Consider the following 18592-nt stretch of genomic DNA (forward strand, 5'->3'; position numbering starts at 1 on the left):
AGTGGCGGCGGTGGGCAGGGGCCGGGGCCAAGGCTCTGGCATGAATTTCATGCATCGGGCCCCTCGTCTATATATAAAAGCCTAAGCGACTGTTCGACTGGTAGCTGTGATGCACACTGACCAACAGGGGGCACATGCTCAATGAACAGGCATGGAAATATGAAACAGACGGATGAATCTCAGAGGGAAGGGGGGAGTGAGGAGGGTAGGAAGAGATTAACCAAAGATCTTATATGCATACTAGAGGCCTGGTGCACGGATTCATGCACTGGTGGGATCCCTTGACCTGGCCCGCAGGGATCGGGCTGAATCCGTGCACTGGGTCTCTGATATCCCCGAAGGGTCCTGGATTGCAAGAGGGCGTAGGCCAGGCCAACGGACCCCACCAGTGCACGAATCCATGCACTGGGCCTCTAGTTTATGCTATAATTATGTCAAACAGCAATGATAGAAGGAAGGTGCTTACTCCCAGGCACAGTTTGATCAACACAAAAATAAATATAACTTTTTTTAAATCACAGATCACTTGTGAGTCAAATGAAAGTGTCTGATCTGTAATTAATCCCTAACCTGGATTCAGAGCACATGCTGAACATTAATAATTACAGAACATTGTTTGTCATCAAACCTGCAATCTGAGTATTAACATGAAGAGTTCACTGCAGGATTCTCTCCCCAATACTGAAAGGTGATGTGCCCTACTACGCAATCTAAAGGGCAAAAGAAGATGATGGTTATGCTCACCACATGCTGTAATTCTGGTCTGTCTTCTAATTCTTCCACTACCTTTTTAATCTGGAGAAAAAGGAAAATTTTAAACACAGAGTTATGAGGACAGGAATATAGGTGCAAAATTATCTGATAAACATCTGTCCTCTTCTTGGTTACAACAGTCCCAGACACTCACCTGCTAACATATAAAAAAATAAAAGACAAATAAAATAAAAGGCACTTACTGAAATTTTATCTTCATTGTCCAAAAGCATGTCAACAGCTTTCTGAAATTAAAAAAAAAAAAAAAAAGCCACAGTCATTGAAATTCGCCAGATAAGAAGAGAACACTGAACACATGTATAGTGTTTGCTGTCAGTTAAAGGGAGAAAGAAGGCTTATTTGCCGTACATAAGGAGGTCCTTAGCCTTACAATCACCGTTAAGTGATATATTTATAAAAGAATGCATTTTAAAATGGGCCTCAACCTGAGGTCTATGTGTTCTGCATACTCCTGAAATGGTATCTTGTTACCACTCACCAAATACAAATATCTTTACACACATTATAGCCTCCTTGACCCCTCAGCTATCTTCAGAAGTTCTCATGTGACTCTCAGTCGTTATGGAGAAAGTACTGTTCCCAGTACCACAGAAATGAGCTTTTCTTCTGGCCACCTGATTACTGACCAAGTCCCTGTACAGATCTCACAGATGTGAGGAACTGGTCTTATGTGGAGAAGAGGATAAGAGCCAGAAAAAGTAAGATACCTGCACTCTGAAAATGACATAAGGCTTATGGACTTTTACAATTTACTTTAACTGCCTTTGATAGTCACAAAACACAAATTAGACAGTGTTTGCAACAAGACCCCACGACCCACGAGACTGAGCCTCAGAATACCAGGTCCCGTCCTTGCCTCTGCTACTCCCTACCTGTCTGCTTCAGACAGTTTTTCCTTCTGAAATATGAGGCTATTTGGAGATTATCCTTCAGGTATGTTGTAATTAGAAAATTCTATGATTCCTTAATTTTGGTTCACACTCTTTCGTTTCAGCTCATTTTTTTTTCTACATCTACATTTGCAAAACTAGATTCTTGAGACACATGGATGGGTGAATGAAGAGGCATAAGGACATGGGAAAATGTAATATTTTTTATGTAAGCACCTCATCCTCTTAATTATCTCTGCCAGAGAAGCAGAACCTCTATACCTGAACTTCCTGGGAACTGCACTAATTCTATTTAGATCTGCAGTCCCTAAAGACTTGATTCATTCAGAATGAAAAATGGGCTAAAATCATCTTTCAAAAAAAAGTATATTTACCTCCTATTTAAATTAAGTTTAAGTTTGTGAAGACTAATAAATAGCACATAATATATGTATAACATATGTATATAATACAAATATACATAATATAGCATATAATACCCTTAAATACATTACATTTCAAAATAAAATTGAAAAAAATCCAAGTAAACCTTTCAGATCCTTAAGGTTCTCCTGTTTGATTTATCTAAATTTTCAATTTTCTGAATAAAAACTACTGTGTTTATGAACCTCTTTATTTCAATCACTAGAACTTGTCATTAACTTTCTTTTATAAACACACACACACACACACACACACAGTTTGTATCACTTTACAAGAGCCACTGTGAGCTGTAGAGGCTGGGTGCAATCATTAGTCAAGCAATCCACTATTCAGATTTGTCTTACAATAAAATAACACATCCCGCATGTCCTGGTGGACACTCAACAAGCTAAATCTGTAAATACCAAGGAATAAAACTACAATAAATAGATCGGAATAAAACTTTACTTAAAATTTTAATTCTGGAACATACAATTAAGAGGATTGAATGAGTCAAAGCATATAGTTTCTTTGTTTCTATGAACTATGTGAACTGTTTTACTAAAAATTTACTTCACACACAATTTCAAAAGTTTTCATCAAATTATGATTGCTTTCACAGAAAAACCACCTCAAATAAAGGATTTCTGAATGCCAACTTCTTCTAAAATACCTAACATATAGAGATAGTCAGAGTATTCTGAACACGATCAGCATACAGCCAAGCTAGTGATTTATTAACGACTCTAGCATTTGGATAGATGTCTAGTTACTAAAAATTTGGAGGATTAAAGTTAAATTATCAGTATTAAAATAAAAAACATTACCTCAGAATCAAAATCCATTAACAAAACAATTTTATCCTTGATAGAGCTGAATAGATTATGCTTGTGAATCAACTGGAAAACATCCTTATGTCTTAATGTTAAGTATATTTCCAGAGCATTGCCATAGTTTTTATCATAGGTGTACCTGGTAATAAAAATGTTTTACATTAATGTTCATCAATACTTCCACTTAAACACACATACTCATATAAAAATCATGTTTTACAATATTAAAAAATGAAAAACAGGTTTAGAGAGGAAAGTTAACTTTTTTTGGAAACCATGCCTTGGGATTTAACTATACATGACCAATAAATATTTCTTTCTCACAATCTTGCCAACATTTTAGAAAATTTACAGTATTCAACAAAATTTTTTATAGAAATTCTCAATTTTTTAAAATAGAAATTCACATATCAGACAAAAAAACACACATCCTATTATCCAAATGAAGGAAATGCTTATTTTAGTAGAAAATTCAGTTCAAATTCTTATAAACAGTATTCAGCTGAGAAATAATGACATTCCCAAAGCTTATTTATAAGGGAGCTGTATAACATGTAATGTGTTCTTCTGTTAAAACAATGGTTTTCACATTGCTTCACTCCCTATGCTGGCTCCTGAAAAAGCCAACGGCTCCTAAACTGCACTGTGTGCCCAGCATTATTGCTACAGAATTATGAGTATCACTGGTATGTTGTTAGCACTACAGAACCTAAGGAATGTCCAGAACCGTGCTCCCAGAGGAAAATGAATGCCACAAACACAATCCCTCTATGCCAAGGCCTTTCTCGGTCTTGGCAAAAGATGTAAGATGGGCAAGGAAGTGGTGGGAGTGCCAAGGAGGGCCTGAAGCAGGAAGAGTCTTCCTGAGATTACCTGCAGTTTGCTTCTTGTTCACTAGACCAGCGGTCGCCAACCTTTCAGACCTCATGGACCGCCAGTGGTCCGCGGACCACCATGGGCGACCGCTGCACTAGACCAAAGCTCTGTGAGGGCACGGGTGTGCCTCATCTATCTCTCTATCACAGGCATATAGCACAGAGCCAGGGCCGCTTTGTAAAAGTAGCCAATAAATATGAAACGTAACCCAGATTCCATTCACTGCGCCCTAGTCAACGCTAGGCACTGAACTTAGTTCTTGATTATGACATTTCACTGAAGTCTTAAAACCATCCCCTAAGGAATTGTTACCTGCAATCTTACAGATGAGGAGTCTAAGGTCTGAGAGACTCACTGACTAGAGAACCAAGAACGACAGAATCCACAGCCTCTGGGGGAACCACTTTGCCTACGTAATCTCAGACGCAGCACCCTGCCCTCCCTGAACCACAGCCTCTACTAAGTGCTGCTGACCAGGACTCTTCTCCTCTGGGAAACAGACTACGTTACAATTGCACACATTTTTCTTACCTCGTAGTTGTTCACTGAAGGTTCATGAAAGGTTTTCACTAAGAGGGAATATAGAAAAATGGTATAAAGGGCTCCCTTCCCTCCTCTGTGTCCTCCCTACTCAGAGTTTACCAGACCTAAAATATGAAAAACTTCCCATGTAGACGGAATTGGAAAAAGCAGCACTAAATCGTGCTCGCTTCGGCAGCACATATACTAAAGCAGCACTAAATCATACTCACAATTCCGCCAGGGTCTGAAGTAAGGTCCGGTTCTGACTGTCTTTCTTCAGGTGCTCCCGAACTGCCTGAACTATTACCGAATTGTTGTACAGATCTCCGGGCCATTCCCGGACCAGCGTGGCAAAACCCTAGCGCACGGGGGAAAGGAAGCACACTCTCTGAATAGGATCACGACCTAAATAGTCTAGACATGCCTAAAAGTACTCACGTAAACGGCAAAATAATTTTATGATGAAAACGTTGGTCCATAAACACATCAATTTTCAGACTATGGGTTTGGGGTTGGAAATGGGAGACAGAATTACTGCACCCTAATCGCTATTTACCATTCCTGGGACGTAGGTGGTGTCATCCACTTCTACTCTTTTTTTTTTTTCATTTTATGATCTACCTTTATTAAGCCATCCAGAGCATGTCAGTCCTTTATGTTATTACTTTAACGTTATTTAACAAGTGATTATAGAAAACACAGAAGCCAAAAGTCTTCTATCCTTAATCTTCTAGTCAATCACCAAATTTCCCTAGATTTTTAAAGACATGAAAGTAAACTCATTTCAAATAACAGCACCTCAAACACCATATACGTTTGTAATGCGGTGCTCCAGCCAATTTTAAGCCTCGTGTTTTCCAGGTTTTAGCTGAAATACCCCTTACTCAGATCTTAGGTTATCAGTGTTATTGGGGCTTATTTTGTCTTACTAAACAGAGCACAGTTAAACCAAATAATGATCTAGACTAAGAAGATGGCCTAAGCGGCACGAGTGGAAACCGGACATCCTGGGGACACAGTTGAGCCCCTAGTTATCCCTGAGCTGAAGTCTGTGGTTTGATCTTCTTAGCAGCTTCCAGAACAGACACTAGGTTTACTTTATCTCCAAATTCCTTTTCTCGGTGCTCAAGAAGAATGCCCTGCTTTCCTGATCCCACCACAAAAACGCCCCTGAGGATGAAGCCTTCGCCTTCCAGGTTTCCAGAGAAGCCTCCGCTCCGGGCCCGGAAGAAGTTGCTCCAGACGCCCAGCCGAACGAACCCCATGAACATCATCTTCCGCTTCTGGGGGCCTTAGAACTTCTTCTTTTCATCCAGGAAGATTTCTCCTTTGAAATAAGGCTGGAAGTCCTTCACTTCGGTCCTGACCTGCTCCTTCACCACGGCGTAGAGGGGCACACCCAGCTCATCCAACTTGGGCTTCAGGGAGGACAGGTCCGCAGCCTCCTCTCGACAGAGGAAGCAGCCTGGTCTCCGCACAGCCATGATGACAGCGCCCTTCTTCTCCCAGAGCTCCTTTGCTTTGAAAGTCTTTGGTTCATTCTCCAGAGTTTTCAGGTCTATTTCCTCCAGATACTCCAGGGTTGCTCGCTGGGGCTTGGACAGAAATAAGTCCGTGTTGGCCAGGAGCAGTGCCAGGGCTGCAGCCCCCAGGGCCCCCGCGCCGATGGACCACATCCCTACGGAGAGGAAGCTTGGATCCAGGAGGAAAGACATTCCAGACTCAGAGGAGGCGCAGTGCTGAAGTGAAATACTCAGGTGCGGAGTGCGTGCGCGTGGAGCGGGCTGGTGGCGGAGGGCGTGGTTGTTGTTTTCAATTGGGAGGGAGTTTCAGACTCTGAGCTCCAGATCCGGGCGAGTCTCTGGGGACCCAGACTCAAACGGGAGAAGCGGGACTGTCTGGCTTCGGTCGGAACTCGAAGGCAGCTTTCTCTCCCAGGTTTGCAGCGGTTGCTGGGACTCTCCATCCACTTCTACTCTTACTTGATGAAACGCACAAATAAGAAATGCCCTCTGGTCCTTCAATGAAGCATTACTGCACAGAGAATGCAGGTTTGACTTGCTCTGTCCTCATTCTGGACCAGCTACCACATGCGGATGACATCTTTAACACCCTACAGACGCTGTCAGGGCAGCTCCTCGCCCACCGCCTCTCACGCACGCTAGGTCTGGGCTGCACAGCCGCACAACGGCTCACCGTGGCTTGTCCCACAGCATCCCTCAACAAGTTACCCTCTTTGTCCTCCTTCCACTCCGCCTCTAAACCTGGTTTCGTTTGGGAATTTGGGACTTTGGTTCAAGTCTTATCCCCTGGCTCTTACCCTGACTATCACTTCATCTCAGATTTTGTGGTTCTGATAGAAAACCCCAGATTATCTGGATCCTGTTTCTCTCCCATGACTGATTCTTGGCCTGGATCCTGGGCAGCCTCTGCCCTCCTGATCCCCGACTTCAGCCCTCAGGCTTTGTAACTCAGTACAGTAGAGCAGCTTACTGATCCTTAACAACTTTTAGGAAAAATATAGCAAATAAAAGTAAAACTTTTCATATTATTGAAAAAAATCATATTAATATTAAATAACTCAACCAATGCTTTAATAAACTACTTTGAATTTGTTTAAATGATATTTAGAAATGAAAATTGTAGGGTACAACCTGCTTCTGTAAAGTACCAGGATTTAGTAAGAAGAAAATCACAGAAGAATCAGGAATAGTCTCCATTAAAGGCCTACACACTTTGTCCTCAAGTGACCCTCAGGAAGGATGGCAAGACACTACAGCAACAGGCTACACATTCCCATCCAAACTGCAACCTTCCCACAGATGAGCATGACTGAAGTTGACTGACATCTGAGGACAGATCATTCTTTGTGGCAGGGGCCTATCGTGTGCATGTGAGATGTTTAACAGCATTCCTGATGGCCTCTGCCCACTAATTGACAGGAGCACAAACCCGTCTCCAGGACAAAAACAGCCCCTGTGTCGAGAACCACTGGTTTACATGCTCGCTGTGACTCAGACCACGAGTGACTGCTGAAGGATCATCATCCCACTCACACTTGTATGCTGGTGCCTAGCACATTCCTGGAATGTAGTAGGCACTAAACAGATACTTTCAGAATAAATGCGTGTTAAATTAACAAACTTTAAAAATTATAATCCATTTTGGGTGCATGCAAACTGCAAACTTAAACTACAATTTGGCATGCTATTTATTAAATGTATGGCCTTGGGCGAGTTAGTTAATTTCTTCATTTTTTAGTTTCCTCACCTGTAAAATTGAAATTACTGTGTATAGTGTTGTTGGGAGTATAACATCACAATTTGCATGTAAAAGTGCAGTATGTAGTCGCTAATCAATTTATGTACTGCCTTTCTCTTAATCAATAAGCAAACAGATCATTTCCGATTCCTTGCTCCATTCCTACTCCCTTAATTTCTCTTTAATTCTCTTCTGGCAAACTTAGTTCTGTGTCTTACATGTCAGAAAGTTCTGATTTCTTAAGGGGGATTATAAACAGCAATAGCAGCTGCTATTCCATTTATGAAATCTTCAAATGGCACAGAGTCCCTTTTTCTATTAAGGCGGTAACTTAAAGAAATTCTCCAAAATTTGCATGGATTAGAGATTATCACCATCTACATCATTAACATTAGTAGTCATTAGAGTTTATCTTATCTCAGTTTCATCTACCACACACAAACTGCAAATCAGTTAACTTTAAACCAGTTGCTCCATTATGTTATTTTTCTAAAATTCTTAACATTTTCCATTGAGAAGTAAATATGGCCATGCCTGAATGCCATACCTCATAATCGCTTTCCAAAAATTCGTGTAAGATCATTTCATAAATGAGTGGTTTCAGAACTGGATCCCCTCTTGGCAAATAAGGACTAATGGCCTAGGGAAGCAAAAGGTAAAAAACAAAACATAACAAAAATCTTTAAAAAGTGGTAAAACCAAACTATACTCAAATTATGCAGAAAACATGAAAGTATATTTTTAATTTTAAAATTTAAGGCAACAAAGTACTTCGGGAAATTATTATAAGGAGGAAAAATTAAAATGAATTCTATTTTCTTATATCGCATTATAATTTTTTAATGTATCTATGAGGGATATGTATGCTTGAATGAATGAATAAAAATTGCCTAGGTTAACCTGCACAACTCTGTTCTTTCTGTTGAATTAATGAAAATCTAAATAGCAAGAGGGAGAAGATCACCGAGATGATATTAAAAGGAGGATCAGCATGAGCACAGGCGTAGGGCCATGAAAGCATACTCTGTATTCAGGGAGGCCACAGATGTGGAATGAGGCCACTGAAGGGAGAAGAGGCTGGAGAGGAAGGGGAGGCGGGGTCACGAGAGGAGTTCAGATCTTACCTTGCGGGCAGAGGCCAACAACAGGTATGGGGGACGTGAGAGCGGCACACTGATTTTTTAAATAGCTAACTCTGGGCCAGGGTTGCTGGTAGATCTATTAAGAGTTAAGGGAGCAGTACCAGAAGGAAAGAGAGAGGCCCTATTGATACAGGGTAAAACTGACAAGAATTGGAGGTTTAAGTAGAATAAGGAGAGTTAGGAGTTCACATCAAAACAGTGGCGCTGAGCTACTAAGCAGGGAGGAATGGGTATAATGGGATGTCATAAACACAGATTGAAAGGAGAATGACCGAATTTGGGAAGAAAATAGAGTCACATTAATTTGAGCGGTCCTTATCAATAATATATTCAGCAAAAAATGGCTATCACACACTTCTAACATAGATAACATATTCAAAAGAGAAGTCTAGGTTATGGAGCCCCCTGGGTAAACATGGCCACAGGACTGGATAACACACTCCAGAAGCAGCCCAATAAACATGAGGAGCAGTGTCCTTGGGGGTTTCCCAGGGACGAGAACACATATGGGGCTGACCAGCTGAGTAACTGGGAATTTTTAAAAGAATATTCATAACACTAAGAGACCACTGAAAAGGCCCCCACATATGTTAAAGTTTTTTTTCTATAAACAAATATAGGAATACTTTATTGATTTGGTCATTGTGCACCAAGTCGAAAAGATTTTAAAAAAATGGCCCTGGCTGGTGTTGCTAACTGGCTAGAGCATAGCCCCGCACACAGAAGGGTTGCAGGTTCCATTCCTGGTCAAGGGCATGTACCTGGATTGCATATTCAATCCCCTGCCCAGATCGGGGCACCTGTAGGATGCAACCAATCAATGTGTCTCTCTCCCATCGATGTTTTTCTCTCTCTTTCTCTCCCTCTCTCTCTATCTATCTATCATCTATCTATCTATCTATCTATCTATCTATCTCCTCCCCCCATCCTTTCTTCCTCCCTTACATCCCATTCTCTCTAAAAATCAATGGAAAAAATATCCTTGGGTGAGGATTAACAAAACACAACCAAAAAAAAAAGATTAAAAAATGAAGTATCAAAATTATTTGTTAGAGCTAGAATCAAACTTTTCCATTTATTTTACAGTAAGTAAAATATTATTTTAAAAAGCATTCATCTTTAGTAAATTTGAAAAACAATGAACAAAAAACACCCTCCTGTTTTAAAATCTACTGGATGAGATAATACCTATTTTCCACATCCATTAAAAAGACCACGACCAGCCCTGGCCAGGTGGCTTAGTTGGCTGGAGCATCACCCTGTGCACCAAAAGGTTGTGGGTTCGATTAGCTGTCCGGGCACATACCTCAATTTTGGGTTCAATCCCAGTGAGGGCCCATGCGGGATGCAATCAATTGATGCTTCTCTCTCTTATTGATGTTTCTCTCATTCTCTCTCCCTCCTTCCTCTCTCTAAAAACATAACCTCAGGTGAAGATTAAACAACAAAAACCACACTACAAAAACATGACTAGCCCTGGTTCAGTTGGTTAGAGTCATCCTGATATGCCATAGTTGAAGGTTCAATCCCGAGTCAGGGCACATACCAGAAACAATCAATGGATGCATAAATAAGTGGAACAACGAATTTCTTTCTCTCCCCACTCCTCTCTAAAATTAATCAATAAAAATTTAAAAAGGAATATGAAAACTTCATCTGAACATAGAACTGGAAGAGGATAAGAAAGTGAACACATCATTTATGTACTATATTATATATGTAAATTTTTATACATATAATATATAAACTAAGTTTTAAACTAATTTCTGAAAGTTTGATTTTTCTTCCTAGCTGAGCTAATACTCACTTCCTAATAAAGAAGTGACTACTATTGTCTTAATTTTATTTCCATCTCAATAAAGACATACCTTGTTTTATCGCACTTTGCTTTATAGCACTTCATAGACATTGCACTTTTTTAAATACAAACTGAAGGTCTATAGCAATCCTGCATGGAGCAACTCAATTGAAACCATTTTTCCAACAGACTCAGATGATGATTGGCATTATTTTTAGCAATAAAGTATTTTTTAATTAAGGTATGTGTACTGGTATTTTTTTAGATATAATGCTATTTCCACATTTAATAAACTACAGTATAGTATAAACAACTTTTGTATGCACTGGGAAATAAATGTGACTCGCTTTATTGAGATATTTGCTTTATTGCATTGGTCTGAAACCTAACCCACAATATCTCCAAGGCATACCTATATTAATATACTACACAAAAAAATTAAGAGTTAAAAATAAAGTTAGGCTTACCTTAAGCTGTCCAATTTCTTTAAATTTATAAACTTCATATTCCCAGAGTGCTGCATTTTTCCCAAGAATTTTCTGGCATTTGCTGGTAGCAAAAATATCCCCGAGAGAAAGAAAGTTTTAGTAAAAAGAAATAAACCGAGGCAGAGTAAGTAGACATTTCCCCTCATGTTTTAAATTAATCTCTTATCTCAGAGTTTTGACCAAATTCTATCTCAAGTAGCACTGGTGCTCACTTGTTTGTATATATACAAGGTTGATGGAAATCATAAAAATAGAAAATACTTATAAATAAAGATGAATACCTTTCAGAAGACTACATACAATGAGGGGTTTTTCTCATGACTTTCCCGTTCTGAGTTTCCTATTTATCCAGATGAGCACCGCTGATCTGGGGACCTGTCTTGCCTTGAAGAAATGTCATCACACCCCAAAGTGCCAATTTAACCCTTTGAGTGCCAACCAATATCCTAGGAACTATGCTAAAATTGCCAAGGCATTCTTGCTGCTTTTACAGCAGTTTAGGAAAAAAATTATGAATCGCAAGTAAATGAAGTTACATATTCAATATCTTCCACAAAATCGTCATCTTCACAGCAAGAATTGACATACTGAGCAATATCATCATCACTAATAAAAGCAGACTTAGAACTGGACACTGCAGGAGGAGCACGATAGCGCTCCCGGCGCTTTTGGCGAAAGGAGGAGCGTGATTGCGCTCCCTGGCACTCTAGGGGTTAAACCACTTCTTGAATGGCTTTAAGTAATGGACAACAAAATTAGACTTGAGAAAATTAGAACCCTACCACAGTATAGTATATAATCTGGAGAATAAAACTTCACTCAATTTGCACATGAAAGAAGCATATTTCCCTAAATCTAAGGGGAGGAAAAGTAGGCCAGAAGGCTATCTTGCGGTCAGCCATGTACAGGCACCACATAGCTGCAGGCAAAGCCATTCACTCGGCACACCCATACAACCATCGGTATGTTTTCTGCCTGCCACAGACCCCGGCAAACCAGGAGCCTGCAGTCTGATCATTTCCGTTTAATTGCCACTGTCTTGTTGAGAGACAATTCTGACTGAATTGCAAGCAGAGGCACTGACTGTCTTTATTCTACACTATCTTCTTCTCAAGGATACTGGTTAAGTGAAGAGCCCTGAAAATTAGAGGACCCAAACAGTGCTTCCCTCCGGAGCAAAGGACAGGTTTGTTTCCTGTCCAGTATAACAGAAGTAACATCTTCCTCCGAGGCCAAGGGAAGGCAAGCTTACTGCCCATTACAAAAGAATCAGGCACCCTAAGTTCAGAGTCCCTTTCCTGTAACACAACCCACTGGCTGGGTAGGGTCACCTGGCCCTCTTCGTGCAGTGCTGTGGGACCGGGCACAAGTGCTGGTGTTTGGCTACTACTATTGCTGAGACACCCCTGAAACTGTGACAGGCTAACTTGTTAGCTTATAAAAAGGATAAAATCTCAGACTCTTCATGGTTTTTGACACCTTTATCATTAATGAGAAAAATATTTGTTTGGTAAAAAGTAGATAGTAGGTGTTTATATATATACACATACATACACACACATCTGTGCTGTGGTTAAAATCATGAATAGTCAAAAATTACCCGTTAGAAAGGTTGAATAAAAACATCTGTCCACTGCAGAGAATGGTTTATTTTTACTGCTAACATTGATCAATTCTATTTATATTAGCAAGTAAATGTCATTATTACCGTGCTGCTATGTCATACTCTCCTTTTTCCACCAGGTGGTTTATATATGCCAAGCCGATGTCCTAGAGAAAATTAATGAAGGAATTTCATAATTAAATGGAACAACGAAAAAGCTGAGTCTATTTCTGAAGAAGCCATGACATTAGGGTCCTATTAGCACTACTGACTGGAACCTATTTATACAGCTTAGTATGCTTTATGTAATTATGCTCTTTTTTTCTTAAGCATATTCCTGTAATTATACTCATTCCCTTCCTAATCATATTTAAATACACTTGTATTTTCACAAATTTTCAAATTCACAATGAACTTTCATCTGTAAAATGTGAGCCACCTGTCTATGTCAAGTCTGAGTTGTAAGTAAAACAAAAGGACAGGACATCATATTAAAGGGAAATATTAAAGGTAATGTTAAAGTGAAAGTAAGCCCAGAAAAAATATGTAATTCAAACCCAGAAGTTTACAGATGAGGAAACTGGGCCTACTGGATTCAGAGTACTCATGTCTATTTACTTACTCTACCTCGGTTCTGGAAGGATTTGGGGTGGCCTGTGGCTCTTGGTTGACCATCCCACAACTCTGCTTCTGAAATATTATTTTCACCCAAAAGCATTTTCATGAGAAGCTTAAACTCAGCATATATAACGCAATTTGGACTTTAAGTTCTACTTTATGTACAAAGAAGTTTTTACGGACTTTCTCCCTTGGTGACAAAATTGGCAGGAGCTCATTTCTCTCTCTGCCTGCCTCGTTATGAAATTATATTGTACCAGGAGGAAAAGTCTATGCATAATCAATGCATAGGACATGCCCATTCCAAAAGTGAAGGGAACTACCCATAGTTCTTAGTTCATTATATTTTCACTTTAATGACTACTATGTAGGGAATCATATTTCAAATCTATAGGAACTACAGAGTGAAGAAAGGGTGCTTACATTTGTCTCTGCAAACAGACCACATATCACACTATCAGTGGAGTCTGTCCAGGTTCAAAGAAGAGAATGTCTCCTTTGCAGTGCCGTTTCTGCAACCTTTCTTCTCATGCCATGCCCCCCTCCATGTGGAGTGGATTCTGCCACTCACCCTCTTTCTCTGTACACCTTGAACTTCAACCCAATTTTGTCTCTTTTCCTAACATAAGCATATTAAGTGTCTCTCTTACACAAAATATTCACCAGCACCACCAACATTCCCATTGCCGGGAGCCGGTCCATCCTTGCTGTTTCAAGGGACCTGGCATATATGGCATACGGTTCTTAATATGTTTGCTCACCTTCTTGGCGCTGTGTTTTAACCAAGGTCACCTCTCCGAGAAAGGTTGAATCCCCAGGTAGGGATTTTCCCCTGAAGTTAGGGAGGGAATAAAACCCCTCAACTAAGTGCCAGGCGGGTAATTAATCCCTTTAACTACGAACAATCATGCTTAAACTACATAATCTTTACTCCCTAGAATGGAGATAAGAAACGCCCTAACCTTTGTAATAGAGATTGATAGGATTGAATCAACTGGTATAAATACAGTTGTAACAAGACAGAAACACTCAGAACTTAGAACAGAATCAAGAAGACAGAACCTACACGGAGCCTAGAGACAGAAGAACTTCGCTGGAGAGAGCATGCCAGAGGATCCCGGAGAGGGACTGGCCTCGGAGCCTAGAGACAGAGCCTAGCGGGAGAACATGGCAAGGGATCCTGGACTGAACCTGACTACAGAGATTGGCAGGAGAACCTGACTGGAACCTGGACACTGAACCTGACTGGAGAGCCTGGACAGAACCTGGCTGGAGAACCTAGCGAGGGAACATGGCTACAGAACCTCGCTGGAGATCCGAAGCAGAACCTCTCTGGAGATCCAGACCAGAACTTGGCTGGAGATCCGGGCTAGAGATCCTGGCTAGGCTGCTGATCAACTGAACGCTGTCTCCGTGTCATTCCTTCTTCGCCGACTCCGTCCACACCTTTGGGGACCCCTGGACCCGCTGGGGCTGGACCCCGGCATCCCATGATGCCATAGCCCCCGACCACAATCTTCACTCTTTTCAACTTCAAAACTAGTCTACGTTTAAGTTTACTTCATAATCTCCTATTCACTGTTCACTCCCTAGAACATGTTGAGAATAAATCAAACATATACATAAAATTCGCTAGTAACCTTCCTATTACTAAACCAAATGTACAACTAACTAGCTGAGCTAGTCTTACTTTTGGCCTGCTAACCTCAACCATTTAAGCATTTAACTCTCTTTACCCTGAAATTCTCTCCTTTCTCAGATCCCATGACACAACCTTCCTCTGGCTGTTTCAATTCTGTTTGTAGGCATAATCCTGTGAATGTGAGTGTGCCCAATAGTTCCATTCGTGGTCCTCTGTTCTCTAATGCTAGACACTTGCCCTTTGTAGATTGGTCCAAACACATATAGTCCCTTGTTTGCTGATGACTCTCTCGAATCTATTTCTGAGTCCGGATATGTTTCTTGAGCTCCACTATGTTCCATAGGAGGCAAAAATTCAGTGTGTCTAAATCGAACTTCACCCCCCCGCCCCCCAACACACACCTGATCCTACTATTCCTTAAACAGTCTCCTTCTCTCCCCCTGTTCTCTTCTTCTCTCTCCTTCCCTCTCCCCTTCTCTTCTCCTCTCTCCTTCCCTTTCCTCTTCTTCTCTTTCTCTCATTTCTTCTCCATTTCTTCATCATCTTCTTCTCCTCCTCCCTCCTTCTCTCTCTGTCTTTCACTCTCTCTCCCCAACCCTCTCTTTCTCTTGCTCTCTCTCTCTCTCTCTCTCTCTCTCTCTCTCTCTCTCTCTCTCTCTCTCTCTGAATGGCATCACCATCCACCAGAGGCCCAAGCCCAAAGCCTGGGAGTCAGCCTAGATTTCTCACTCTCACTTCCCTATGCACACAGAGCCGGTCACCAAACCCGAGTCTAGTTGACCATGTCTTCCATCTATCTTCACCACTCCATTCCTATCAACCCTGCAGGTCTCATCACTTCCACCTCCACACCAAGAAGGGAATCATATCTCATTGATTCCCATCTCCATCAGACTCTTTCTAACAAGCAAATATGATGGATGCGGCACTGCAAGCTCAACCTGTCTTCTAGAGATTCCAAGACAGAGTCAAGCTCCTAATTCCACATGGCCCTTCAGAATCAGAGTCTCCCGATATACAAACTCCTCACTGCTCCACAGAACCAAGCGGGCCAAGCAGTTTCACGACTCTGCACCATCACATATATTATTGGCTGGACCACCTGCTGCTTCATTTCTAGGTAATCCCTGCCTATTCTCCACAATCTTGAATAAAAAATAAATAAATAAATAAATAAATAAATAAATAAATAAATAAATCAACACTAATAAAAGAGAAAAATGGTAATTGGCGTACGAGCTACCCTTTTCATTGGCTAATCAGGGCTATATGCAAATTAACTGCCAACTAAGATTGGCAGTTAACTGCCAACAAGATGGTGGTTAATTTGCATATGTAGGCACAATGCAGGGAGGCGAAAGGGAAAGCAGGAAGAAGCCCCCTGCCACTGACAGTGATTGGAAACCCCCTGCCACTGACAGTGATTGGGAGCTAAGAGCTGGGGGGCAGGGCAAAGGCGGCCCTGGGGCCGCCTTTGCCCTGCCCCCCAGCCATGATCAGAGAATCAGGTGCCTTTTCCGCCCTGGCCAGTGATAGCAGGAAGTAGGGATGGAGCCAGCGATGGGAGCTGGGCACGGTCGAAGCTGGCAGTCCCAGGAGCTAGGGGTCCCTTGCCTGGGCCTAAAGTGAAGCCCACGATCGTGGGGCCGCTGCAGCTGCAGGTCCCCGCTGCCCGGGCCGGACGCCTAGGCCAGAGGCGTCAGGCCTGGGCAAGGGGCCGATCCTGCGATTGGAGGGTGATGGGGGTCAACGCCTGAGGGCTCCCAGTATGTGAGAGGGGGCAGGCTGGGCTGAGGGACACTCCCCCCCGCCACCCAGTGCATGAATTTCGTGCACCGGGCCCCTAGTAAATAAATAAAAAGATGCTCTGGTTCTTTCTCTGTTTAGTTCCTGAATTATTTTGCTTGTACGTTCTTGAGAATTAGGCCTTTATGTGAAGTTTTACAGAGAAGTTTAAGGTAGGGGAAGTATAGGCAAAAGGAATTTGTGCTGAAACCAAGTAGCCATACAAGACTAAGTTTCCAGCCTTCAGCTGTAAACAAGAGTCCTGGGCTAGATGGTCTCTAGGGACCCTTCACACTCAGAGGAGAAGGAGATTTATTTTCTGCTTTCCCTCTGCACATTCACTGTCACAGTTAGCAAAGAAATAGGCTTTCAGTCACTATATTTTTCCAGAGTCCAAATGTAATAAAAATGTATTTGATGTCCTAGATTAGTCTCCATAACAAAGTCAATTGAGTCTGTTATTATGGAAACACCGAAGCAATCCACTTTCATAAAACTACTCTTGATACATTTTGTGATAATGTGATTTTACCTATGATTTAAAGAAATCTCACCACACATAACTGGAAAGCTTTGTATTTAAAGTGTATTTCATAAATCCAGTTTCCAAATTACCTAAAACTACCTCCTAGCAGGTGTTCAAGTCTCTTGTTTACAAGCAGAAACTGATTCAATAAAATGAAATATTTTGATCTTACAGGTTGGAGAATTAGTTTGAAATAAATTCTCAAAAGGCAGGAAGAATCAGTTCTTTTAAAATTACTTTCAGTTTCATTATAACTTATTGAAAGGTAAAGCTATATTTCAAATAATAAAATTACACACTTACCAGAATCTTATGTCTTTTAATGTTCTTTTGGCTAATTTCAGCTGCCATCAAAGCTTCCTATATTTACATGAGCATGATAAAAGGAGGAGGAAAAATGGGAGAGCGTGAGAAAGAAAGGAGGTTATAAACACCGTATTTATTATGTTTTAGAGTTCTACACCACATAAATAAAGCCCCATTTTCCTGCAGCTTTTGCTAGAAGCACAGGAATTGCTAATGCTATGGTTGAATGAACCTCACTGCATTCAAACTCAAACAAAACCAGCCAACCAAAATGCAGACTCCTCTTATTTCCAGCTGAATTCATTTCCACATTAGGATATTAGAATTACTTTGCAGACAGAAATCAAAATATAATTAAAGCTCCCAGGTTCAAACAAAAAAAGTCATCTGTCATTCTAAATCTGTATGAGTTATATTGACAACGGAACACTTTTCCTTTACGAAACATAAAAAGTAAACTATATGCATATGTTTAGGTATATATACAAATAACATTTTGAAAATCTCTGATTTGATTTTTATTCTGTAAAGTTTGTAATTATTATTTTAACACAAATGTTTAAAACACAGAATTATTTCTTTAAGAAACTACTGGAACTAAAGGCAGTATGGTATGAACTTAGTATCAATGCCTGAACTCTGAATAGTTTATAAGTTAAAAAATTTTCCCCCGAATCCTTTCAGGTGGTTACAAACTTAAAGCAACATATAAATAGATTATGGTTACTGAGGTTAAAACATGTTTTCTTTTCTTATCTATTAAAATTAATCTGAACTCAATGAAGGGGGCGTCGTTCCATCTGAATGGGTAGTTCAACCATCCTAACTGAGAATTTGGCAGCTTTACTTTTATATATGAAATAAGCACCAAAGGAATGATTCCACGAAAATATCCAAACAGACAATTCTAAAATACTAGCTCTATTTTATTCCTCTCGAATAAGCACAACATAAACACTTCAACAGGCTGGATGGAACCCCTTTCCTCCCTCCACTACCAACTCCTCTTCCACTGAACAGTAAAGCTAGTTAACCTCCTTGTGATCTTTTCCCAAAAATATTTCTAAAAAAGAATATTGGAAAGTTATTAGCCTCCAACATATTTTCTAGTGTAGGGCATTCTTTT

At 40.7% G+C, this 18592-nt stretch overlaps 2 protein-coding genes across 2 annotated transcripts in view; both read right to left on the minus strand.

Annotated features, from left to right (window-relative positions):
- Positions 1-18592, minus strand: part of VPS41 (VPS41 subunit of HOPS complex) — a 138314-nt gene that overhangs the window by 22660 nt on the left and 97062 nt on the right. The window contains exons 14-21 of the mRNA XM_059655731.1: positions 17464-17520; positions 12695-12756; positions 10966-11047; positions 8106-8198; positions 4528-4655; positions 2894-3038; positions 957-998; positions 745-795 (exon numbers count right to left, since the gene is read on the minus strand). Coding sequence (XP_059511714.1) covers positions 745-795; positions 957-998; positions 2894-3038; positions 4528-4655; positions 8106-8198; positions 10966-11047; positions 12695-12756; positions 17464-17520 — 660 coding nt within the window. The remainder of the gene's footprint in view (positions 1-744; positions 796-956; positions 999-2893; positions 3039-4527; positions 4656-8105; positions 8199-10965; positions 11048-12694; positions 12757-17463; positions 17521-18592) is intronic.
- Positions 4978-6025, minus strand: LOC132211143 (peroxiredoxin-like 2A). The gene is given in 1 exon segment (XM_059655730.1): positions 4978-6025. A coding segment is annotated over 1 exon segment (684 nt). The 5' UTR covers positions 6013-6025; the 3' UTR covers positions 4978-5328.

This window comes from Myotis daubentonii, chromosome 10 (genome assembly GCF_963259705.1).
Source record: "Myotis daubentonii chromosome 10, mMyoDau2.1, whole genome shotgun sequence".
NCBI classification, from domain to species: domain Eukaryota; kingdom Metazoa; phylum Chordata; class Mammalia; order Chiroptera; family Vespertilionidae; genus Myotis; species Myotis daubentonii.